Source organism: Mercenaria mercenaria, chromosome 8 (genome assembly GCF_021730395.1).
Source record: "Mercenaria mercenaria strain notata chromosome 8, MADL_Memer_1, whole genome shotgun sequence".
NCBI lineage: Eukaryota > Metazoa > Mollusca > Bivalvia > Venerida > Veneridae > Mercenaria > Mercenaria mercenaria.
The window spans coordinates 18,237,635-18,263,184 of NC_069368.1; the positions used below are offsets into that span (position 1 = coordinate 18,237,635).

General features: G+C 36.1%; 1 protein-coding gene across 1 annotated transcript in view; it reads right to left on the bottom strand.

The window, feature by feature from the left end:
• The window catches only part of LOC123565483 (conserved oligomeric Golgi complex subunit 1-like), a 38,555-nt gene extending 15,875 nt beyond the window's left edge, over positions 1-22,680 (bottom strand). The window contains exons 1-21 of the mRNA XM_053549473.1: positions 22,604-22,680; positions 20,400-20,484; positions 19,192-19,236; positions 18,875-18,941; positions 18,133-18,242; positions 17,528-17,597; positions 16,800-16,979; positions 16,063-16,104; positions 15,256-15,342; positions 14,853-15,003; positions 13,819-13,875; positions 13,503-13,565; positions 13,015-13,096; positions 11,692-11,797; positions 11,170-11,274; positions 9,477-9,568; positions 8,976-9,134; positions 7,990-8,166; positions 7,245-7,331; positions 5,227-5,325; positions 4,502-4,615 (exon numbers count right to left, since the gene is read on the bottom strand). Of these exons, the coding sequence (XP_053405448.1) occupies positions 4,502-4,615; positions 5,227-5,325; positions 7,245-7,331; positions 7,990-8,166; positions 8,976-9,134; positions 9,477-9,568; positions 11,170-11,274; positions 11,692-11,797; positions 13,015-13,096; positions 13,503-13,565; positions 13,819-13,875; positions 14,853-15,003; positions 15,256-15,342; positions 16,063-16,104; positions 16,800-16,979; positions 17,528-17,597; positions 18,133-18,242; positions 18,875-18,941; positions 19,192-19,236; positions 20,400-20,484; positions 22,604-22,625 (2,000 nt within the window). The 5' untranslated portion in view covers positions 22,626-22,680. The remainder of the gene's footprint in view (positions 1-4,501; positions 4,616-5,226; positions 5,326-7,244; positions 7,332-7,989; positions 8,167-8,975; positions 9,135-9,476; positions 9,569-11,169; positions 11,275-11,691; positions 11,798-13,014; positions 13,097-13,502; positions 13,566-13,818; positions 13,876-14,852; positions 15,004-15,255; positions 15,343-16,062; positions 16,105-16,799; positions 16,980-17,527; positions 17,598-18,132; positions 18,243-18,874; positions 18,942-19,191; positions 19,237-20,399; positions 20,485-22,603) is intronic.
• Between the last annotated feature and the right edge of the window lie 2,870 nt (positions 22,681-25,550).

The following is a 25,550-nucleotide window of genomic DNA, read 5'->3' on the forward strand; positions in this document are numbered from 1 at the left end:
AAAAAAAAAAAATATGTAAGTGAACAAAAGAAGGCTCTGCAAATAAACTGTTTACATAAATGAAATTTCAGATCATATCTTCATTAGTTACAGAGATATACCAATTTTAAATTTTAAATAAAGGGAGGTAATTTGACATAAAATCAGCCCATAGTTATCTAACCTGATTGTCTCAGTCCAACTAATAACAATAATGAAATTTAAAATAAGTCCAATAAGGACTTACTGATATAAATCCATTTTGATTACAATCAGGGGAGGTAATCAGATATAAAATAACTCTGGAACCTGCGATTGGATCTGTTTTGGTTTTGGAATCAAGATTTATTGTTTTGAAGATATTTTGGAAGTTTGTATCAAATAAAACCATAAATGAAGTCTCTATATGGCTGCAAAAGCTAAATAGCCAATTTTTACCTTTAAGGGGTCATAACTCGGAACCCATGATGGAATTTGAACCAGTTCAAGAAAGGAACCAAGACCCTTTTGGGGATACAAGTTTGTGTGCAAGTTTGGTTAAAATCAAATCATAAATGAAGCTGCTATTGTGCAGACAAGGTCAAAATAGCTAATTCTGGCCCTTTCAGGGTTCATAACTCTAGAACCCATAATGGAATCTGGCCAGTTCAAGAAAGAAACCAAGATCTTATGGTGATACAAGTTTTGTGCAAGTCTGATTAAATTCAAATCATAAATGAAGCTGCTATTGTGCAGACAAGGTCAAAATAGCTAATTTTGGCCCTTTCAGGGGCCATAACTCTGGAACCTATTATGGGATCTAGCCGGTTCAAGAAGAACTGAGATCTTATGGTACACAAGTTTTGTGCAAGTTTCATTAAATTCAAATCATAAATGAAGCTGCTAATTTTGCAGACAAGTAAAATAGCTAATTTTGGCCCTTTCAGGGGCCATAAACTCTTTGAACCCATAAAGGAATCTAGCCATTTTAAGAAACGAACCAAGATCTTATGGTGATACTACTGTGTGCAAGTTTGGTTAAAATAAAGTCATAAATGAAACTGCTATTGTGCAGACAAGGTCAAATAGCTAATTTTGGGCCCCTTTTAGGGCCATAAACTCTGAAACCAAAAAATGGATCTGGGCCCGTTCAAGAAGGGAAACCGAGAACTTATGGTGATACAAGTTGTGTGCAAGTTTGGTTAAAATAAAATCATAAATGAAACCACTATCGTGCAGACAAGAAATTGTTGACGCACGGATGGACGCACAAGACGCATGGACGCACAGACGACGGATGAAGGGTGATCACAAAAGCTCACCTTGTCACTATGTGACAGGTGAGCTAAAAATGCTAATTTCTTCAAGGTCAATGTCACTAGGGGCCCAGGACTCACCATGGGGTGTAAAATTAGTTTATAAAGCATCCTACAAGGTTTAAAACAAGAGGGCCAAGATGGCCCTTGGTCGCTCACCTAAGAAACAAACCATAACAGTGTAAAACATGTTTGACCTAGTGATTTCATGGAAACAAATATTCTGACCAATTTTATTTAAGATTGGACCAAAAAATTGGTCTCTTGCGATAAAACAAGCATTTTCTTAGATATGACCTAGTTTTTGACCCTAGATGACCCATGTTCAACCTTGATCTAGATTTTATCAAGGCAATCATTCTGACCAAAATTCATGAAGATCAATTGAAAAATACAGCCTCTATCACATACACAAGTTTTTTCTTTGATTTGACCTAGTGACCTCGTTTTTGACCTCAGATGACCCATATTCAAATTCGACCTAGATTTCATTAAGGCAATCATCCTGACCAAATTTCATAAAAATCAATTGAAACAAGAGCTGTCTCCATAGGATGACATATGTCCCCGATGGCACTTTGAATGAGTAGTTATGGCCGATGTTAGAGTTTAGGACCTTTGACCTACGGAGCTGGGTCTTGCGCGCGACACGTTGTCTTACTGTGCCACACATTCATGCGTAGTTATTTTAAAATCCATGCATGAATGACAAAGATATGGACCGGACACGCCCATCAATGCACTATCATGAAAAATGACCTTTAACGTCTAAGTGTGACCTTTACCTTTGAGCTACGGACCTGGGTCTTGCGCATGACACGTCGTCTTACTGTGGTACACATTCATGCCAAGTTATTTGAAAATCCATCCATGGTTGACAAAGATATGGACCGGACACGCCCATCAATGCACTATCCTTTAATGTCTAAGTGTGACCATGACCTTTGAGCTACGGACCTGGGTCTTGCGCGCGACACGTCGTCTTACTGTGGTACACATTCATGCCAAGTTATTTGAAAATCCATCCATCGATGACAAAGATATGGACCGGACACGCCCATCAATGCACTATACTTTAATGTCTAAGTGTGACCTTGACCTTTGAGCTACAGACCTGGGTCCTGCGCGCGACACGTCGTCTTACTGTGGTACACATTCATGCAAAGTTATTTGAAAATCCATCCATCGATGACAAAGATATGGACCGGACACGCCCATCAATGCACTCTCCTTTAATGTCTAAGTGTGACCTTGGCCTTTGAGCTACGGACCTGGGTCTTGCGCGCGACACGTCGTCTTACTGTGGTACACATTCATGCCAAGTTATTTGAAAATCCATCCATCGATGACAAAGATATGGACCGGACACGAAAATTGCGGACAGACTGACAGACCGACAGACTGACAGACCGACAGACGGTTCAAAAACTATATGCCTCCCTTCGGGGGCATAAAAAACAGTCTCTATCGCATACACAAGATTTTTCTTTATTTTGACCTAGTGACCTAGTTTTTGACCTCAGATAACCCATATTCAAACTCGACCTAGATTTCATCAAAGCAATCACTCTGACCAAATTTCATGTAGATCAATTGAAAACCACATCCTCTATTGCATACACAATGTTTTTCTTCGATTTGACCTAGTGAATTAGTTTTTGATCCCAGATGACCCATTTTCAAACTTGGCCTAGATTTTATCAAGGTAATCATTCTGGCTAAATTTCATGAAGATCAGTTGAAAAATACAGCCTCTATCACATACACAAGGTTTTTCCTTGATTTGACCTAGTGACCTAGTTTTTGACCCGAGATGACCCATTTTCGAACTCGGCCTAGATTTCATCAAGGCAATCATTCTGACCAATATTCATGAAGATCAATTAAAAAATTCAGCCTCTATCGCATACACAAGGTTTTTCTTTGATTTGACCTAGTGACCTAGTTTTTGACCCCAGATGACCCATTTTCGAACTCGGCCTAGATTTCATCAAGGCAATCATTCTGACCAATATTCATGAAGATCAATTGAAAAATACAGCCTCTATCGCATACACAAAGATTTTCTTTGATTTGATCTAGTGACCTAGTTTTTGACCCCAGATGACCCATTTTCGAACTCGGCCTAGATTTCATCAAGGCAATCATTCTGACCATTATTCATGAAGATCAATTGAAAAATACAGCCTCTATCGCATACACAAGGTTTTTCTTTGATTTGACCTAGTGACCTAGTTTTTGACCCGAGATGACCCATTTTCGAACTCGGCCTAGATTTCATCAAGGTTATCATTCTGACCAATATTCATGAAGATTAACTGAAAAATACAGCCTCTATCGCATACACAAGGTTTTTCTTTGATTTGACCTAGTGACCTAGTTTTTGACCCGAGATGACCCATTTTCGAACTCGGCCTAGATTTCATCAAGGTTATCATTCTGACCAATATTCATGAAGATTAATTGAAAAATACAGCCTCTATCGCATACACAAGCTAAATGTTGACAGACAGACGACAGACGACGGACGACGGACATCGAGCGATCAGAAAAACTCACCTGAGCATTGCTCAGGTGAGCTAAAAATTATATGTGACAGTTTTTGAGTTATTCCCAATTGTTGCCATTGTTGCTGCCTCCAACGCTGAATTTGGATCGCTTAGTCTCAATTCCACTAAAAGTGGGCAAGACAAAAATGGTTCTGTTAAGCCTGTATAAAGTTAAATATTTGGTGTCTGACATGTAATCTCTTTGAAAGTATCACATTTTAGGGGTATTTCTGAATTTTGGGGTATGTGACAGGACCACTTATCATAATGAAAGCCTATGGTAAAATCAATAGCAGTGCCTGACCAGGAGCAGTTTGGAGCGACCTTTGACAAACTGATCTCAAAAACATTCAGTGTCATCATCTACAGATCACAAACAACCATCCAAAGAAATTTGACAGCCAGATCCTTGCATTCTTTAGGTACATACAGGAAACTGTTTTCAGTCTAAATGTCAAGGTGACCATGGCCTTTAATGTGACCATCTACTGATCACATGCACTCATCCTATACAGCATGACAAAGGTATTCACAAGTGTTCTCCATTTATTAATCAGAAACCAATTGGTCCACTGACAGACTGAGTATGGCGATACACCACTGTCTCTTTGAAGTGGGGCATATGACAGACAATATGCTGTCCAGTGTGTTGAACTGTAAATAGCTACAGCGACTTACCTGAATGCAGTATGCTGGTATTTTACAAGCTGAGATTTTATGTTCTCCCACATTATGTTAGAATCCTGTTTTCCAACTACATGTCGTCCTGAGGTGGACCTCTTCAACACAGACCTAACAATATCAGAATAATCGGAATAATATCAATTTTCCCTACAGTATAACACTGTTCATGAATAACTCATAAATATATACAGCTGGAACTCTGTATCTCAAATTCCAATGGATCAAGCATTTTACTGTGAGATGACAGAAATTGATATTTTGTGCATGTGTCTTCAGGACAGGACTTGAAAAGTCTTTGAGACAACCAGAATTTTGAGATAAGCAAGTTCGAGTTATTGAGTTTCAACTGTGTATATAGTCCTGTCCTGAAAGTATAAATATATATCAGCTTAGTACTTCACTCATGTTCTCACTCTGGTGCAAAGTGTGACATGTTCTTTACATTAATTGTTTAAACTATCCTTAATTACAGTTACATCTAGACTTCTATAGGTAAATTCTATCCACAGCTGCTTCTGTAAAAGAACTGACATTAAGCTCTGTACATTTTGCAATTCCACCAATCCATAAAATTAAGTCCTAACAAACAACTAAAATTCCAATTCATTCGGTACACAAAAGCTGAAAGCCCTGAAGTCTAGTCCTCATAAAAGAGCCACTGGACCTGCTCTCATACATTTTGTTTTTCTTTGTCAGATGATTTATAGACTGTGTCTCACCTATCCTGTCTAGAGACTTGCTCACTTCCCATCATACACTGCTGTAAATGTGGAGTTAGGTCACACATGGCTGCACATAATCTCCCAGACAACAACAACCTAAAACACAGGGTGGAACGCTTAATACTGCATGTGGCAAGCAAAATGTTCAGTATGGTGAAACATGAAAAATATATACAGGTCTCTATAGACCTTCCAATGACACAGCAAGAGATCACAAAGTGATCTTAGTGCCCTCCAATGAGCCATTTTTGAATGTTCCAAATTTCAAGACTAGCTCAAGGTCAAAATCAAGGTCAAATTTGATTTCGGTACACAACACTATGCATGTGGTCCAAATTTGAAAGCTGTAGCTTGAGAAATGTGAAAGTAGGTCACTAGATCAATTTCAAAGTTCTTCGGTACACAAAACTATGCATGTGCTTCAAATTTGAAGGTACTAGCTTGAGAAACGTGAAAGTAAGTACTAGGTAAAAATCAATGTCAAATTTCAATTCAAAACACAGAACTATGCATGTGGTCCAAATTTGAAGCCTGTAGCTTCAGAAATGTGAAAGTAGGTCACTAGGTCAATCTCAAGGTCAAAGTTCATTTCGGTACACAGAACTATTTTGAAGGCTGTAGCTTGAGAAATGTAAAAGTAGGTCACTAGGTCCAAATCAAGGTCAAATTTCATTTCGGAACACAAAACTATGCATGTGGTCCAAATTTGAAGCCTGTACCTTCAAAAATGTGAAAGTAGGTCACTAGGTCAATGTTAAGGTCAAAGTTTGTTTCGGTACACAAACCTATGCAAGTGGTCCAAATTTTAAGGCTGTAGCTACAGAAATGTGGAAGTAGGTCACTAGGTCAAGATCAAGGTCAACTCATGTCAAGGTTCAACTTGCCACTCAAAACTATACATGTAGTCCAAATTTGAATGTTGTAGGTTATGGACAAGAAGATTCTAAAGCCCTGCTCCGCGGCTATTCAAATTCCATTCGTGTGTATGCAACCCACGATAACAATAAGTAACAGTTAATGGCCACGCGCCACACTTTAGCATGCAAAACCACAGGTATTTTATATAGAATTTCATATAAAATAGACTCTATGTTGACAGGCGTCACTGTTCATAGTCAGGATTTCATGCTTTTTCAATGACAATTTAATGTCAAAAGGTAGGACTGGAGCAGGTCTTTTAGTTTTTCCCTATATTAGTCTATATGAACCATGTGACCCCTGGGGTGGGGCCATATTTGACCCTAGGGGAATAATTTGAACAACTTGGTAGAGACCACTGGATGATGCTACATTACAAATATCAAAGCCCTAGGCTTTGTTGCTTGGACAAGAAGATTTTCAAAGTTTTCCCCTACGTAAGTCTATGTAAACCATGTGACCCCCAGGGCTGGGCCATATTTGACCCTAGGGGAATAATTTGAACAATCTTAGTACAAGACCACTAGATGATGTCACATACAAAATATCAAAGCCCTAGGCCCTGTGGTTTTGGACAAGAGGTTTTTAAAAGTTTTTCCCTATATAAGTCTATATAAACCATGTGACCCCCGGGGCGGGGCGGTATTTGACCCCATGGAAATAATTTGAAAAATCTTGGTAGAGGACCACTAGATGATGCTACATACCAAATATCAAAGCCCTAGGCCCTGTGGTTTTGGACAAGAAGATTTTCAAAGTTTTTCCCTATATAAATCTATGTAAATTATAAAAATAAACAAAGGGCCATAACTCACTCAAAAATTGTTGAACCAGTCTCATTTTCTGGGGGACACAACTTGGGTACCAATACATCATTCTTACAAAGTTTGGTCAAAATCCCCCCAGTAGTTTCTGAGGAGATGCGATAACGAGAAATTGTAAACAGAAGGACGGACGGAAGGACGGACAGATGACGGACCATGGACGCACAGTGATTTGAACAGCCAACCATCTGATGATGTACAGACTGCATGTTCAAACTAGCAAGACTTAAAATTACTGAAAAGATAGACATATGACAATGAAACATGACTTACTTGTTTCCAATATTTGAACATCTTTGCTGTGAGCCAGACAGCTTACTTTTACAGTCATCCAGTAACTTTGTCAGAAACTCTAAAATCCTGTCACAAAGAGAAAATATTGTCATTGACACAGTTTTACTAATGTACAGATGACAAGCGGGTGGGCATTTCACTATATACAAAGAATGGCAATGAAAAATACCTGATTTGTGTATGTTTAAATCTGTAACAAATACACACGTTTTGTACATTGCTATATGTTTACAGTTGCTAGATTTGTATTATATTATTCGAAGAATAAGTAGAGTTATTAAACTCCCCTATTGGTTGGCGCTTGTGTCTGCGTCCTGATCAAGTTAAGTTTTTTATGTAAGATGGTATCTCAGCAACCACTTTGCCTCAGTAACTTATATTTATTCATTTATTTTTGGTTGGATTTAACGTCGCAGCGACACATGATAGGTCATATAGCGACTTTCCAGCTTTAATGGTGGAGGAAGACCCCAGATGCCCCTCCGTGCATTATTTCATCATGAGCGGGCACCTGGGTAGAACCACCGACCTTCCATAAGCCAGCTGGATGGCTTCCTCACATGAAGAATTCAACGCCCCGAGTGAGGCTCGAAACAACATCGATGAGGGGCAAGTGATTTGAAGTCAGTGACCTTAACCACTCGGCCACGGAGGCCCCACAACTTATATTTATATAATGATAATTTAGATACAAATTTTAAGACACAGTGTATACTAAACATACCCTTGTACACATTCTAGACAAGATGTCTGTAGAAACGTGAGCAGGTTTGTGGAATCTGAGAATCTGTTGAATGGACTGGTTTCTGGCGCTATACTGAACGTTTCCGTATCAGTGAAAATGTAGAACTTGTAATCCTCACTGATACCTTCCAACTTGTCATCAAATGTCTTACAAAAACTGGAAATATACAACATAACTTTAACAATGGTATCTACATAATGTTTAACAATGATATCGACACAATTATGTCCATAAATATTTCTCATTTATTAAATACTTTCAATTTATCTTTCTAAACCATTGACATTACTCAGGAACGAAATACTGTAAAATCATTTAATTTTAAGGGTATGACATTTTGAGATTTTGACCAAAACATCTATTTTGCCATGATATAAATTCATGGATTTTAATTTTTGAAACACAAAGTAGGTGGGAATTATAGTATTTATACTGCTTTGCTAAGACTGAATTTCGTCATTTGACGATTTCACAGTCTATTCAATCAGATTAATTTTCTGAAAATGCAGTGCATGTGCTGCAATTGGAAACTGAATGAATAAGCTGCACTGATAGCTCTAATGATTTGTAAACAGCAAAGGGACATAATGAACATGTACCCTTGATATAATGCTAGTCTAGCAAATCATCATTTAATCATTTTTTGTTTTTGTTGAGTTTTGAGTCCCAGTGACACAATAATTATTGTAGGTCAAACGGTGATATTTCCAGCTTTTGATGGTGAAGGAAGACCCCAGATGCCCCTAAGTACACTATTTCAAGCATGTGTGGGTTCCTGAGTAGAACCATCAACCATCCATAAACCAACCAGATGGTTTCCTCACATGAAGAATTCTACGCTCCGAGCAAGGTTCATACCCAGATCTGTAAGGGGTAAGTTATTCTGAGTCAGCCACCTTAACCACTTGGCCATGGAAGATAATTACATATTAGATACATTATACTACATATATAAAAATATTTACGTTTGTACAATTGGAGTATAAGCCTTTGCTTTCATCATCAGTCCTCCACTTTCTAACAGTGATCTTGACCCTGCAATACCCCAGGCAGTATTGGCAGCTATGTCTCCGGGACTCTCCGACCAAATGTAACTAGCCAGGTCAGTATCAGCACATAATCGACTGCAAGAATAAAGTATCTTATATAAAAATGTGTCTGTATTTAAGGGTTAAGTCAACTCACAGTTTTTTTCCTGGTAAGAATCTGACAGTAAATTTTAACTTTTTTCCTGTTTTTGAAAGATCAAAACATCTTACATCAAGAGAACATCAAAATTATACGCAATATTTCCATATGTGGAAAAAAATTATAACCTGTTCTTCATGGGTGACATTTCAATTTAAGATGTAAAGTGACAAATTCTTTCTATTCTATGTATTTTCAATATGGTTGTTACCAAGTTATACAAGACTTACCTGTGCAAAGTCACATGTAATTCAGTAACAGTATATATATATATTTACCTGCTATATTCATCATCTAGTTCTGTGATGACTTTATTCATCTGTCTCTCAGTGACCTCTACTGTAGCTTCCAGCTGGTACTTGATCAATGCCTACAAAATATATATTTTTTAATATTTTTTTGTTGGGTTTAATGTCTCAACAACACAATTATTATTAAGGTGCCCCTCCATGCATTATTTCATCACGGGCGCTCACCTGGGTAGAACTACTGACCTTCTGTAAGCCAGCTGGATGACTTCCTCACATGAAGAATTCAACACCCCAAGTGAGGCTCGAACCCACATGGGTGAGGAGCAAGTGATTCCATGTACGTGACCTTAACCACTCAGCCATGGAGGCCCCAACTACAATACAGGACAGACAATAATACACCAGTTGGTCCACCAATTGTTACAAATAATGACTCTCTTCCCCTCTAAGAAACTGTCCACTTTTTCAACGAGAAACAAAGGTAGAGAACAACAAATCACAATGACCGATGATAGAGCTCTTTGCTTCTTCTCATCAACACATTTGGTTGGGATAATGAACATTACATATTAAAACAGATTTACCATGTGTTTTAAATTCTCAATCTGAAAAAATAATTTTCTTTTTAGTATTTTGTTGGATTTTAAGTCACACCAACACAATTTAGATCATAATTATGGCACATTTTTTCAGCTTTAACTGCGGACGAAGACCCGTGATGCCCCTACAGTCTTTCAGGCATAGTGGGACACCTGGGTAGAAACAATGGCCAACCGCAAGCTAACAAGATCGCTTCTTCACTTGATACAAACCTATATAAGTAAGGAGCAAGTGATTTGAAATAAAAAAAAACATAGCAACTCAGCCAAAAAGACAAACTAAAGACTTTATAAATTTATCCTATTAATATGTCTGAATTAACACTATGAGTGCTCTACAGCCTTCGACATCATGTGAACAATATATCTATTTCATTTTAAACACTATGAATGCTCTACAGCCTTCGACATCATCTGAACAATATATCTATTTCATTTTAAACACTATGAATGCTATCATCTGAACAATATATCTATTTCATTTTAAACACTATGAATGCTCTACAGCCTTCGACATCATGTGAACAATATATCTATTTCATTTTAAACACTATGAATGCTCTACAGCCTTCGACATCATGTGAACAATATATCTATTTCATTTTAAACACTATGAATGCTCTACAGCCTTCGACATCATCTGAACAATATATCTATTTCATTTTAAACACTATGAATGCTCTACAGCCTTCGACATCATCTGAACAATATATCTATTTCATTTTAAACACTATGAATGCTCTACAGCCTTCGACATCATCTGAACAATATATCTATTTCATTTTAAACACTATGAATGCTCTACAGCCTTCGACATCATCTGAACAATATATCTATTTCATTTTGTCTGGGTTTTGAGTCACATCCACACAATTTAAATCCTATGGGGACTTTGCCTGCTTTTGTTGGTGCAGGAAGACCTCAGATGCCCCTCCATACATAGTTTCAGTCATAGGCGGGCACCTCGGTAGAACCGCCAACCTTCTGTGAGTCAGATGGGTGGCTTCCTCTTATGAAGTATTCTATTTTTAACCCATATCGGTGAAGGGCAAGTGATTCAAAGTAAGCGACCTTAACCACTCAACCACAGAGGCCCCTATCATCTGAACAAAACAACAAACCTTGACTCTGTCGACAAACAGTGGTCTAAGGAGATCATCCCAAATGTGGAGGGAGCTACTAAGAACCCTTTTGCAGACAACTGTCCAATCATTCAGGTTTGTGTCCTGTAATACAATATAGAAGCTATCATACACCTACACACATATATATATATATAATATATATATTTCATATTATGGTCTGAGAGCCTGTGAACTTTTATTGGAACAATTGAGGCCAAAAGAACTTTATATATTTTTGGAAAGATAATTTCATATTCTGCTAAGTGTCACCCAGTGCGTATCTACATTTCATTGTTTTGTATTAGTACCTTTCCAACAAGTTTTTCAATCAAACTAGAGACAGCTATTCATCAAAAAGTAATAAACAACAGTATAAACAATTCAGCCCTTGAAATAAGCATTTCTAGGCAGTGGAAGTACAAAGTCAAGAAAGAGACACTTTATATTGGGTTTTCTTTCAATCTCAGTGAAACTGTAAGACCCATACAGAATTGAACTGAGAATGTAATCATTACATACCTGTGACATGAGCTCCCAGACTGTATCTCTGATAGAAGCAAGGTGTTTCACTGTGTTCACAAAGCTCAATAGTGTGCTCACACCTGATTTCACATCATTTATACACCTGCATGACAATATATTATACACATTACTAAATACTATAGCAAGAACACACGGCAATACAAGGTACCTGGCAGAAAAGGCATAAGTATATAACTTTAGACAACTGTTATAAAATGCAATAAATTCTGTTGCCAAATTGCCGAAGCGGCCATAATTTTAAATGTAGCAACTGAATAAAACTGACCAGCATATTCTTCAAATAACCCACCATCAATTAATCTGGTTTCAAGAAAAAAATATCTTGTATACTAAAATTATCACAGGATCCTTCTTTTGTGACTGACTGATGTACTGACAGACAAACTATGAAGTGATGTGCATATTTTCCATATAGGGCATTCTATTAATATACTAGGTTTCATGTAAAAAACTCTTGTATTTTTAAAGTTATGACAGGACTTATTTTTTTATGACTTGTCTATGACGCCATTCTGAGTTAAGCAGTTCAAGACAACCAGTAAATGAGCCGTGCCATGAGAAAACCAACATAGTGGGTTTGCGACCAGCATGGATCCAGACCAGCCTGCGCATCCGCGCAGTCTGGTCTGGATCCATGCTGTTCGCTTTTAAAGCCTACTGCAATTAGAGAAACTGTTAGTGAACAGCATGGATCCTGACCAGACTGCGCGGATGCGCAGGCTGGTCTGGATCCATGCTGGTCACAAAGCCACTATGTTGGTTTTCTCATGGCACGGCTCAAATATAGATTATTGAGTTAATTGTTTGTTGCATTTTAAAGTCACATCAACATAATTTTGGCCATATGGCAACTTTCCCAGCTTTTAATAGTGGAAGGAGACCTCAACTGCCCCTCCATACATTGTTACTCGCACAGCTAGGTACCTGGGTAGAACTACCAACCTCCATAAGCCGAATGGATGGTTTATTAAAACGAAGGTTCGAATCAACATTGGTGAGAGGCAAGTGATTTAAAGTCAGCATTCTTAATCTATCAGCCATGGACGCCCCCTGATAAGTGACTTAAACATTTATCATCATACAACAAAGTAGAATGCTTGCACTGTGAAATCATTCAATTTCACAGGCATTAACCTCTGTGTTTTCGGCAAAATTAGATATTTCGTGAATTTATGGATTTCAAAGTTTCAAGATACAATAACTAGATGGATTTAAATTTTATGGACTGACACAACCATGAAATATGCAAAATTTAGTCCCCAATGAATATCTATGTCGTAGTATACAAACTAAACTAACGTTTGTATCCATTGTGTACAGTTGTCATGGAGATGTTGTTCTGATACACCCAGTGATACAGACTTATGGCTTGGACAAAAATCTGAAATAAGACACAAAATATTTCATTCATCAGTCACGAAATATACGATACTTCATTTCTTTGTGATACATTGAAAAGCAATTCAAAACTAGAATTGTGTCCGTAGGACATGGATGCCCCCCACACACTGCACTATCCTTTATGGTCATATTCAGATAAGGTTGTGCATCTGAGTAACTTTGAATCCATTCCTTCAAAATGTGTATGAGGAACTGAACACACCAAATTTCTTCACTATAGCCTATTTTTTGAAATAAAGAAAGGACCATAATTCTAGCAAAAATATCCACAGAGAAAAGTCCATTATAATTAACCAGTGAGAACATGATTTATATTGATTTAGTCTAACCATTCAACAGAATCTAAATCAGTATGTAGAACAGAGCTGTAACTAGAGATATCTCACCAGTGACTGATGTAGGGAGACATCGAGCTGACACTGAGCTGTGTAAATCCAGTAAACCACTCTCTGGAAACAAAACAAATATTTTCAATCCATTACAATTTGACTAATGATACTCAACATCATTAAAGGTTTTTTTCAAAGTGAATTCAATTTGGGTATTTCCTAAACATTTAGAATCAAAATTTCCATAATCAATACAGCGATGGAAAATTTTTAGAAGTAGCAAAAAGCAGCAAAAACTTGACATGTATGTTTCATTTAATAGCAGTTTTAAAGCAAAAATCACCTAAACTTTTTGTATAATGATAAAACTCACCATGTTGTTTCTGTGTGGTCACTTTCGTAAGTGTCCTCAGCAACAGATTTGTTGACGCTGTAAAACATACATGTTCAATTTTGTCTTAATATTTGCTTTCAAAAGTCACTGAAATACAGTGTTCTGAGTGAAGTAAAAGTCTGATTTATTTCCTAACCATAAAACCTATTCTACTTTAACCCTTACCCTGCTAAATTTCTAAAATTGACTTGTCCATCATTCAATTTGGGCAATACTATTTATTATTCGAAAGGGTATTCACTGAAAATTTACAAACTGAATAGGAACAATGTGGACCATGATCAGCCTGCACGGATCTTTGTCTGCACTGGTTGCAAAGTCAGAATCACTTGCCGACAGCAGGTTAAAGGTTAATAATTTCTACTATATTCATAAATCATAAAATTGCAGTCACTAACAAGCGAGTCAAAAATGGAGTTGTAAAATTCCTCTGGGTAACTACAGTTTACCATAACGTAAACTGCTTCAACTATTAGGGGAAAACACCTTTCTACTTTCTAGTTCAAATCTTCTCCTTTCAAACACTGTTTAATGTCATACAAATGAAAAAAAAAAAACTTTCCTAAGGAAGTATTCCATAAGCTGTGACTGCAGATTTTACTACATGTTTTTCAGTGAATAACTGAAATATCAGAATGAAATATTTCTGGTATTTTCATAGAGAAAAATATCAAATATATTTTTCACTGGTAGGAAACTATAACACGGGTAAATTCAGTCAAAATATGAAATAAAACGAAAATTTGTTTGTTTTTCATGTAAGATCAAAACATCTTTCTCTCTTACAATTCCAGGTGTGGTTATGCCACCCATGAAAATACAGCAACTGGTGTTTACTTGTGAAAGATATTTTAATTTTACACACTGAAACCAACAAATGTCCTCTGTGTCTTCTAGTAAAACATTCATTCAGCAAAATGAAAATATTCAAACAAAGATTTTTAAAGGCCTACGAGTTAAACAATTTATCTATTCTGTAATGTATAACATATAAGAGATAATGTTTTACTGACCAGCATCACTGTGTGTGTCTTCCTGTCCATGTGTATAGAACACGGCATATATCTGATGTACTGTTGTTGTGATCAGCTGGACCACAGTACATATCTGATCCTTCGTTCCCAATGAATCACTGTTCACATGAAACAACTGTTGTATTGCAGACTGAAATGGTATCAGTATTTATATCATCATGGTTCACAAAGAACATGTAAGAAAAAAATTAAGTAAATTTCGAAGCACCTCCATAAAATTTTCAAAGAAATCTTTTTGTCAAAACCACATCTTGAAATGATAGTTCAAACAACATTTATCAATTATTTCAAACAGATTTTGTTCATCACTTATTTTAAAACATACATAAATTAATTTCAAAAGAGTAACAATTATTTCAGTAGTAAGAACTCAATAACTTACTGTTCTAGCCAGCAGGAATTCATTGAAGACTTGACGGGGATTGGAGTTCTCCAACAACAATATAGAACACAAACTGTCTGCTATTTTCTGTAAAAAAATCAATGTGTAAGCAGTTAATATCTAACATGTGTATTTTCACTACTGTATTTTTTTAAAGAAACATGATATATTTTATAATTTGAATCTATTGCTGACCCAAACACCACAGTAAAAACTATCTGTGATGTTGTAAGTTTGTGATGTTTAGTGACAGAATATACTGCACAAACTGAACCAATTTTGCCATTGACAATGTATGAATACAATTATAGTGGCTCAGCTCATTAACATATTATATGCACAGCATTTACATGTGTGTGAGATAAATAAGGAATATTACATACTATGCTATTTTCATTGAATTTACTGCTCCATATGCTTGTGTTAAGGTATACTCCCACAAGCCTGACAATGATTTCACTCAATACAGGAGTGCAAATGCATGTAAAGCTTTTTAGATTGAATATTTTTTTAAGTATAACTTAATATGCAATATAGCTAAGACAGCAAGATGATACTGGTAGAACTGTATGGTTTGTTGATATCAGCAGACTGGGTCACCAAAACCCACTGTAGAAAAGTTTAAACATCATTCATAGGATTCAGACTGGATAATATTATATTTTCCAGGGTGAGTCAAAGTTTGGAACTAGTCTAAAAACATATGGCCTTACAATTAACCATACAGTATGGAAAACACAAAATCTTCCATTGACAGTGCATATCAAAAATGTTACAAAAAGATTACAAGTAAAAACATATGCCAACCTGATCTGATACTTTAGTCTCCTTTATCAGTCTTCTGCATCCCTGAAATACACAACAATTACCTTAAATAAATAACAGCCTCCTTAAATAAACAACATCCAACTAAAATACACAACAATCACTTTAAATACACAACAACCATTTTATATACATGTAGCAATCGCCTTAAATATATAAAATCCACCATTTCACTCAGTTAGGTAGAGAAGGCCCAAATGTCCCTGACTTGAAGAAGTCCTTGACCTTTTGATCTTGTTTCTGACCAAGTTCTGTGAACAACCTTTCAGCAATAATTATGACAATTTAAAATAGATTTCTCTGTTTTTGCTGTGACAGCATCAAAATACATAATCCTTTGAACACACATAAGATTAGGCACAATAGATAAGTTTGGCGAATATCTATCAAGCGAGAAAAAATTGTTTTACGGCTTTTCTATTTTTAGCTCTGGCTGTCCCTAAAATCAATCAAATGGAACCAAGGGAGGACCTTACAAGGATGCAGCAGACCAAGTTTAGTGACCATCCATCAAGTCATTCATGAGACTTCGATCTCCTGTTTCATACTGATTATTTCTGTTAAACACTTCATTGAAACAAGGATCTTGATTTCATACTGACTTTGTCTGCTAAAGACTTACCTGGTAATACAATCTTGTGTTACATATTCACTTTGTCTGTTACAGACATTTTATTGAAACTAAGATCTCATGTTCCATACTATGTCTGATTAAGTACCTGCAATATGGTAATCTTGAAGTGGCTGATTGCTGCCCACTGTCTGTTAAGCACTGGGAACCAGTACAGGAAGTTTGGAGCATTCTGGGATGTGAGCTGCAGACTGGTGTTGATATGTTGAGCTAGAAGGTACAGTCTACTGGCTGACAAATAATCCTCACAGTCTAAACATGTCCACATCTGTAAATGTAAATTAGCATCACAATGTGTCTAATACAATTTATTTCAATGTAACGACTTTACAAGTGATACTTCAGTCAGAGAGCTTAGTGAATACACTGGTGTACCAATCTGGAGATCAATCCAGAAGCAAGGTGAATGTTCTTCAAGATTGACAGATGAAAATACATCTTACAGCTCTGATTCATGTGGAAAAACTGACAAGTTGCCTGCACAAAACCAGTCAATTCTCATGTGAAACATTGGCAAGAATAACTGACAGATGAAGTGCCAGTATGTGATGAACAAAAATCCAACACACAGCCCTTTCATGTTTCTATGACCAAAATGATAAATGATAACTAGCAATGATTACAAGGTATAAGATCATAATTTCTTATGGAAGACGTTTACAAAAGTTGGATTCCTGGAATAGAAACAAAACTGTTTTCTTTATGGATACAAACTTGCTGAAACCTATCGGATTGCATTCTTTTCAGTGAACTTATCTGTTCATAAATTTTCTACAAATGTAGGATATTTTCAGCATAAGGTAATGCTGCACCCACCTTTTCAGGTATATCCAGGAGCAGTTTTATCTGTGAGGCCACCTCATGAAACTTTGCTTCTTCCTTTCTCCTGGTGAAAACAGAACAAGACATAATTATTACTGTTTAACTAACAGTACAGTCATGCTAAGACAATGATGAAGAATCGTTAAAACTTTTATGGAGAAAATCTAAACCAACTTAATATTGGTAATAAACTTTACAAGTTGTTTATGATGTTTGACCTATCTGTACAATAAATTCACTGATGTATCATTTTCGATATATCCGTACTCCAAAATGGAAAAGAAGTTTTGGTTTGTTCTGTTTTCAATCAAACAAATTTAAAGGCTCATAATGTCTTTGTTTAAAAAGACAGCCAGTTAACTTCCCAAATGACTTTTTGTTCTAATTTCAGCTTGTCTTAAACAGCCACCTGCTTTAAGCAGCCATACTGTGTTGCTCCCTTGACTGGTTGCTTAACAAAGGTTTTACTGTAATATCCTACTTGACCCCATAAAGGGAATAAAACATTTCTGTATTAAACATAATATTAAATAATATTAACCCCAAAAAAGTGAATGGGACCATATCAATCTTACAATTATTTATGGTAAGAATGTCACCTGTTTTCTATCTCCAGTTTCTTTCTCTGTTGTAGAGAAGAACTTTTCACCATCTGGTTGTTCTTCAGTTCAGTACACAGTGTCTCAATCCTTCCTATGGTAGACATCACCTACAGGTATAGTACAACAAACTGCAATATATCTCAGCATGAATGAGTATAGTGCCCTCCCTTCACCTTGGGGTACGAAAGGACAAAATCTCCAAAGAGGGAATTTTGTAGCATTTTTAAAAGGGGGACTTTTCTTTTCTGTAGCAATTTGTTTAATAGTCAAAGATTGCAACCTAGATAATATTTTTTCCGTGTTCTGTTTTGTGATCAGTTAAAGAGGAATTCTACAAGTATTGGAAAAAGTATATTACCTGGAGAGGAAAAGAAGATGACATCAATCCCATAAAACAAGGAACATAACAAATTTAGCGATATATAAAATACATTTAACAAGACCCGTTTGTCAAATGCATATACTCCCATAATGGCCTGCCCAAGACTGTTCAGTCTAAAATGCACTGTGACCTTTCACCAAATGAACTTTAACACACTATAGGCCATCTACTAAATACAGGATAAGATCTTGTCATTAACGTCTGACTGTTGTATGTCAGTGTTCCCCAGTTATTTACAGGAAACAGTTTCCACCTAAGGCCATTCACTGTGAAATTGACCTTTGACCTAATAACCCTAAATAAGGATCAGATAATGATCAAAAATATTATTGTGAGTGTTGTCTGATAGCCACTTACTTTTTCAGCACTGTTTTTCATCTCAGCTATAGTATCAGCAGCTTCAATCAGATCCCTGTATCTCTCCCTATGGGAAAAACAATAAATGTACAACATCCATGATCCTACTTATCTTTAATTTTGGGAAAACAATTCTTAAAATAACTTTCAGAATGATGTGTAACTCAGATTTTGTTTTTGTTTTACATGTAAAATACAATAAAACATCATACAGGAAAACATTGTGGATATATGGCTCAAACTGATTAAGGATGTTCTATGAATAGACATTCAAATAAATGAAACCTTCTCAACTGACTCAACATGAAACTACTTACCCCACCATGGTTCTCAAATCTTCCTTCTTTCTTTCAATATCAGCTCTGAAAATAAAAAAGGACTTCTAGCATCTTCCTGTTGCAGTTTTCCCCACTTTATTTTGGACCAGTTTATTTTAAAATTCTAACTGATATTTCCATCATTAGGTACTAAGTTCAAGAGTTTAAATACCCTTATCCCCTTTTTTGCTCTGACCAAAATCTTATGTACTATAAATTGGATAATATCCAAAATGGTTTTACTTTTATTTTCCCTAATATTTGTAAATTCCAAGGGATCAAGTGAAACCAAAATTCAACTTAAAGTGTGCACGTATTTTTGGGACGGGACTTGAAAATGTCTTTGAGACAGCCAGAGGTTTGAGACAAGCGAATTCGAGATAACTAGTTTCAGCTGTATTTTCGAACAGAGAGAAGAGCAAATTCAAAACACTTGTGAATATCAAGAATCATTAACTCCACAAGAATAAACTGGCTAAGGAGCGTGAATTCTTAACAACATCTTAACACCATCATTATGTTGTCTATCAGAACACGAAATAAAAGTCATGTGCAAATTACCCAATCTACGGTACTGGTATTTTCAAAATTCTTTTCTTAACCCTTATCATGTTAGACGTGACTGATTCTGCCTTTGCGACCAGTGTAGATCATGATCAGCCATTCAGTCATTATCTTTTTAGTAACATCCTTTTTAACAGTGAATGGTACTGTCCAAATTGAAAGATGGACAATAATACAAATTTAGCAGGGTAAGGGTTAAAGCGTTATCATACTACAAGATCAAACACCATTCAGTCATTTCAGTCCAGGGGTCAACAAAAGTAAACCGAACTGTCGGTGATACAAGGCACCTTGTATCACATCACCACACTAACATTTTTAATTAATTAAATCAATGTAACAACATTTACAGAATACTTTTAATTTCCTTCTGAAGATCCAATCTCTGCATTTCTTTATCACCCGTAAACTAATCTGACAGTCATGCTTTTAGTACCACTCATACCCAAATTTATCATGAATATAAATTATAGTTATGACAAATGTACACACTATTAAATTCATATAATATTGTAAGCCATTTTTTTAATTTGTGTGAATGCACACGTAGTCCTGAAAAAACTAATACAAGCAGCAATCAAAACAAAAACTCTCAAGATACTATTTTGGAGATGGTCACCTTTCAAAGAATAAATGATTTTTACCTAGTTCTTTTTTCTATATCCCTAATTTCGTCCACTGAGTACTTCTCAAACAGTATGTTTGTGTCCATTTCATGGACTGGCAAACCTGGAAAAGATAGAAAATGTGTGCACATTTTATCTTTAAAACTTTTTACACTTCAAATTCTTTGCCAAATATTTACCCCATAACAAACAGGAGCTTTCTAATGACAGTGTGCTTGACTATTTGAAGTCCTTCCACCTTATACACAATAGCTTACATACAAAAGTTGCAGCAAAATTTTCTACATGTAAGTTGAGAAGTGACACAGTTTGGCATTTTTTGTGCAATTTTACAGCTTTGCAGTAGAATCAAATTATTACTGAATAAGACTTAACACCCTTTGTTATTTCAGAAAGTTTAACAGGTCCAGGTTTTCTATGTTTTTACAGACATTCACCTTAATTCATATATCAGGGATGAGAATGGAAAAATTAAAAATAGAGGAAAAAAAGGCTGGGGGTTAAGGGGGCCACCTAGGCCAACTTGCGGGTCCAGGGCATGCAGTGTCCTGGTGGGGAACCAGGGGGCAAAGCCCCCTTAAAGCTCCTGGATTCTATGGCTTTTCAAAGCACTTCTGAGGCCATTCAAAGCTAGATTTAGCTTTACAACGTCGTCTCCAAAACCCATTGTTACAGAGTTTTCACAGTCACCTATGGTCACTTATGGTCCAACCAACTGAATTTAAATTCATTCTTTACAAGTCTATCGCATTCCTTGATCTTATGTCGATGTTATGTCTTCATTACGTCCATTTTTCTGACTTTTTTCCGATTATTACTAATTTCTGCAGAAGGACGCCATTTTTCTAAGAATTAATCTAATGCGTGTTTTCAGTGGCTGTTGGTTAAAATGTCCAAAATCCATGGATCTGTGGAAAATTCTCATCCCTGATATATATTAAACTGAAATTTCAACAAATTTCATAATCATATATACTCAGGCTGTAAATTAATTTACAGACTGAACAATTTAACATGTTTAAGAGCTGTCACTATTAGTGACAAATGCCGCCCCCACACCCACCCCCCACGAGCATTTATGCGAAGTAATTTTAAAATCCCTTCATCTATGGCAGAGTTATGGACCAGACAAGAAACAGACCATGTTAACCTTTAACCTCTAAGTGTGACCTTGACCTTAAAGCTAGGGGTCTTAATCTTGCGCATGAATTGTCGTCTCATTATGGGGAACATTTGTGCCAAGTAATTTCTAAATCCCTTGATGAATGGCAGAGTTATGAAACGGACAAGAATCAGACCCTGTTAACCTTCGACTTCTAAGTCTGACCTTGACCTTGGAGCTAGGGGTCTGGGTCTTGTGCATGACACATTATCTCATTATGGTGAATATTTATGCCAAGATATTTCAAAATGGATGGCAGAGTTACAGCCAGGACAAGATCAAAATTACACAGACATTGAAATTGTAATATGCCTGCCTTCGGGGGCAATAGAGTCATTAAATTTATTATTTATGGATTGTCAGTATATTTGCAGAATGTCTCTAAAAACCCCTGACCTGTTTAATGACATGGATACTTTGTGGGAGGTTTTAATCCAATACATGCATTGCATATGCTTGTTTTTCATAATTCCAGCTACCTGCATTTCAAAGGGTAATGTAAATAATCAGATGAAAGCTGGTATCTGTGAACCATTTAGATTTAAGTTTTAGGTGAATGCATATTAATTCAAAGTTAATTTATTTATATTTCATTTTCAACATAACGGAGTGAAAACTGAAGATGTAAATAATTCAGAATATGTGGAAAAAGGAGGTCCATAAAGGCTTGTCTAGAAGTATGGATCCATACTTATAAAATCAGATGCTCGTACCTCTTAGACACTTCTACTGTAAATTACGATACGACATGTATGAACTTGAACGCAAAACTTTAATCAAAGTGTGGTGATGGTGAAATATGTTATCAGAACAGCTCTCACTATTCTGCCAAGAGAACGTGAATGTAGTATAACTATTTATTTGCTTGACAAACTAATATTTTATAAACTTATCCAAATATATTTTTTATCCGAGTAATCATGTATCGGTAAATAATTCTCATAAAATTCCAAGCATATGCTGTCAATGAACTAATCTTAGAGAGATCGTTTTCAAGATTTTTACTTAATAACACAAACATGATGCCATACAATAACAAATACAATAATAAAAGGAATACTTTTAGTTTCATTTTTTGACATGTTGGCAATATCATCTAATTATCTCCCATTAATGAACTGTAAATACCGATTTCCGGTATCCGGCAAAGTACAAAGGTCAGAGTGAAGCAAGTGATGGGAATTCCGCAGTGTATATTTCGGTGTAAAGTGGTCTCACATTAGTCTAATATGTGTTGAATGTGTTTGAAAACTATCTAATTTCATAAATTGAAATTCTGATCCGTGATTTCTGGCTAAAATTATTTGGACTGATGCATTTTGGGTGATAGATATGCATGTTTTACCGTGGAGCTTTTTCATGAAAAATATATATATAATCACTGTCGGACTAGAGTAACCCAGTTCAAAGAGAAAAAAGTGCCCAAAAGTGATGGTCAACAGGCATATTTCTTGCAGTTTTATGATAGGTATTGGATAGTTCTTCCATTCTGAGTAGGTGGTATCAAAAGTTAAATGTTAGGAAAGGCCTATAACACAAAACATTACAATGTGGACCTATGGGAAGTGAGTTGTTTCACTACAGCCTTAATTAAGGAATCAGCAATAGTGTTCAACAAAGCATTAAAAGATCTTGAAACGCCTGTGACTTTTTATTCTTCTATTTATTATATACTCTTTGGTCCAGTTGTTCCTAATTTCCGTACGTCTGGGAAACAGAAAAGCTGAAGAATCCACGAATATTCCATTTACAGATTATTTTTTTTCATTTTTGTTTATTTGGGATGAAAGCAGGCGTTTTTTACTTGTCTGGTCAAATTTTTACCAAGGCCTGAAACTCGTGCCTGTGGTGCTGGTATCACTGACTCTTATGTACTATGGTTAACCAATGTGTCATGCTCGATCATCTTGTATAACATCAAAAGTTGGCTGTTTGGTTTACAGATGTAAGGTTGTTCCCAGTATACATATATTATAAATCAATCAGGCAGATTCCTTTACTTAGAAGAAGATGTTGTATTGGCAAGCAATATGTTTTATTGAAAAATGTCTCTAGGCGGGGGATGTTGGTAACTCTGTTAAAATTCTTGTATTTTTTTTTTCATCCTGCAGCCAATAAAACCTGTCATGAGCAACATAGTTTTTTATATCTTATGTCATAAAATCGCTTTTTGGTACAAAAATAATAATTTCACATTTTAGAATTTTGCTTTTTTGTATCCTTCGCCTAATGCTCCTTTCATTTACACACGATTCTTTACATATTACAATAAAAGTGCTAACCTGTTGTTACAGTTTTTTTTCTGTGTAAAATAAATTATAGAGATGCAAACCGAGCACTCACGTTGTTGTTTCGATTCGGATAAAATAGAGTCGAAAATGACTTTCTCGTGTATGACATGCTGTTATGAGGCTAATAAATGCCCCATAAATGGCCAGAGCTAGGATCAAATTTGCCCAGTTAATTTCAACGGACTTAGGTTGATAAGAAGCTTGTATACTCCCTTCCATGTTGGCTGGGCATGGTATTGGTGCGACTGACCAAGACCAGGCATGTCTATTCATTTAGTATATTCGCTTTGAAGAGGCATCGTTCTTCATGAACACCAAGCCATCTTTTTCTTCAGTAATGCTATGCCTGAAAAATTGTGTCATTTGCTGAACGTAGGCCCTGAAGATATTAATAATTTCTCCGAGGTCTACACTTCTCTGACTCTCAAGGCAATAAGACAATTATAAGATACTTCCTATAGCTGAAGAATTAATAAAGACATTATTTATCAGTTCTAATATACAGCTATATTTTAGGGCCGGATGGGAAGAAGTGGGGATGGGGTGCGTGGGACAAACTGTGGCCTTCTCCACTCCACCGAAAATCAAATAAGCATAAATTTTAGATAAGCTTAAAATTGACCAATGTAGGAAAAAATGTCAGCTACTTTTGCCCGCAACACATTAAATTGCAGTGCTGTAAACACTGTAGTTATTTAGCGGAAACTGGTCTCCAGTCTCAAGGTCACTATAACTTTGATCTTTGACATACTGATCCCCAAAACAATACGGGTCATCTACTTTCCACATACAATCAGCCTATAAGTTTGCTTATTATTAGACCTTGAGCACTCTACAAATTTACCGGAAACCTAATGGACTACCGACCAACTGTCACATAGACCAACATTAAGCAGAACAATATACCACATCCTCTTTGAAATGATGCATAATTGATTTTGGTAACCAGTCCTCTAACCCCGGAAAGTTTTTATTTTCCAGGGGAGGAAATATGTGTCCATAGCAAATGCACCTAGATATAAAATCTATTTCCTTCCTCTAAATTAACTGTCTTCTATGATAAAGTATATATAAAGTATTTATACATAAAATGCAAACATCATTTTTTACCAACTCCCGAAATATTGGCAGTTGTCTACAGTTGTAAGAGAAAAATCACGTTTATTTTGGGTTGTTTTTGGTGCCGAATGTGATGGTGTCTTTCCAGTTTGATTTTCTTTCAGACTTCTCCCTCGTCTATAGGCAGTTGTCTTAATAAGATAAGCCCTGGCTGCTCGGAGATTTAGGGCCTGAAAAAGCAGAAAAAAGGCATTTTATTAAATATGTCACTTACCATGCAGAAATTGCAAAATAGAGCCATGACTCCAGGAAAAGTCACTGAACCATATTATTCTAATGATATACATGTATACAACTAGGCTTGGAAGTGGTAACTTCTGTGAAGTTCGGCAGAATTCCAACCAGTGGTATAGAAGTAGCACAGATAATAGAATTTGACAAATCAAGTATCATGACTTTGTTGAAAAAGAAATAATCAGAATATGGCGAAAATATACACAACTACTCTTCACACTAATCACTCGTGAGGTTTGGTGAAATTCAGCCTAACTGTATACACCAAGTAGTGTAACCACTGTAAAATATGATCATTGGTCATAATTTATGAAAATCTCCGAACAAGAACATGCCGATGATATGTGTATTACTAGGTTTTTG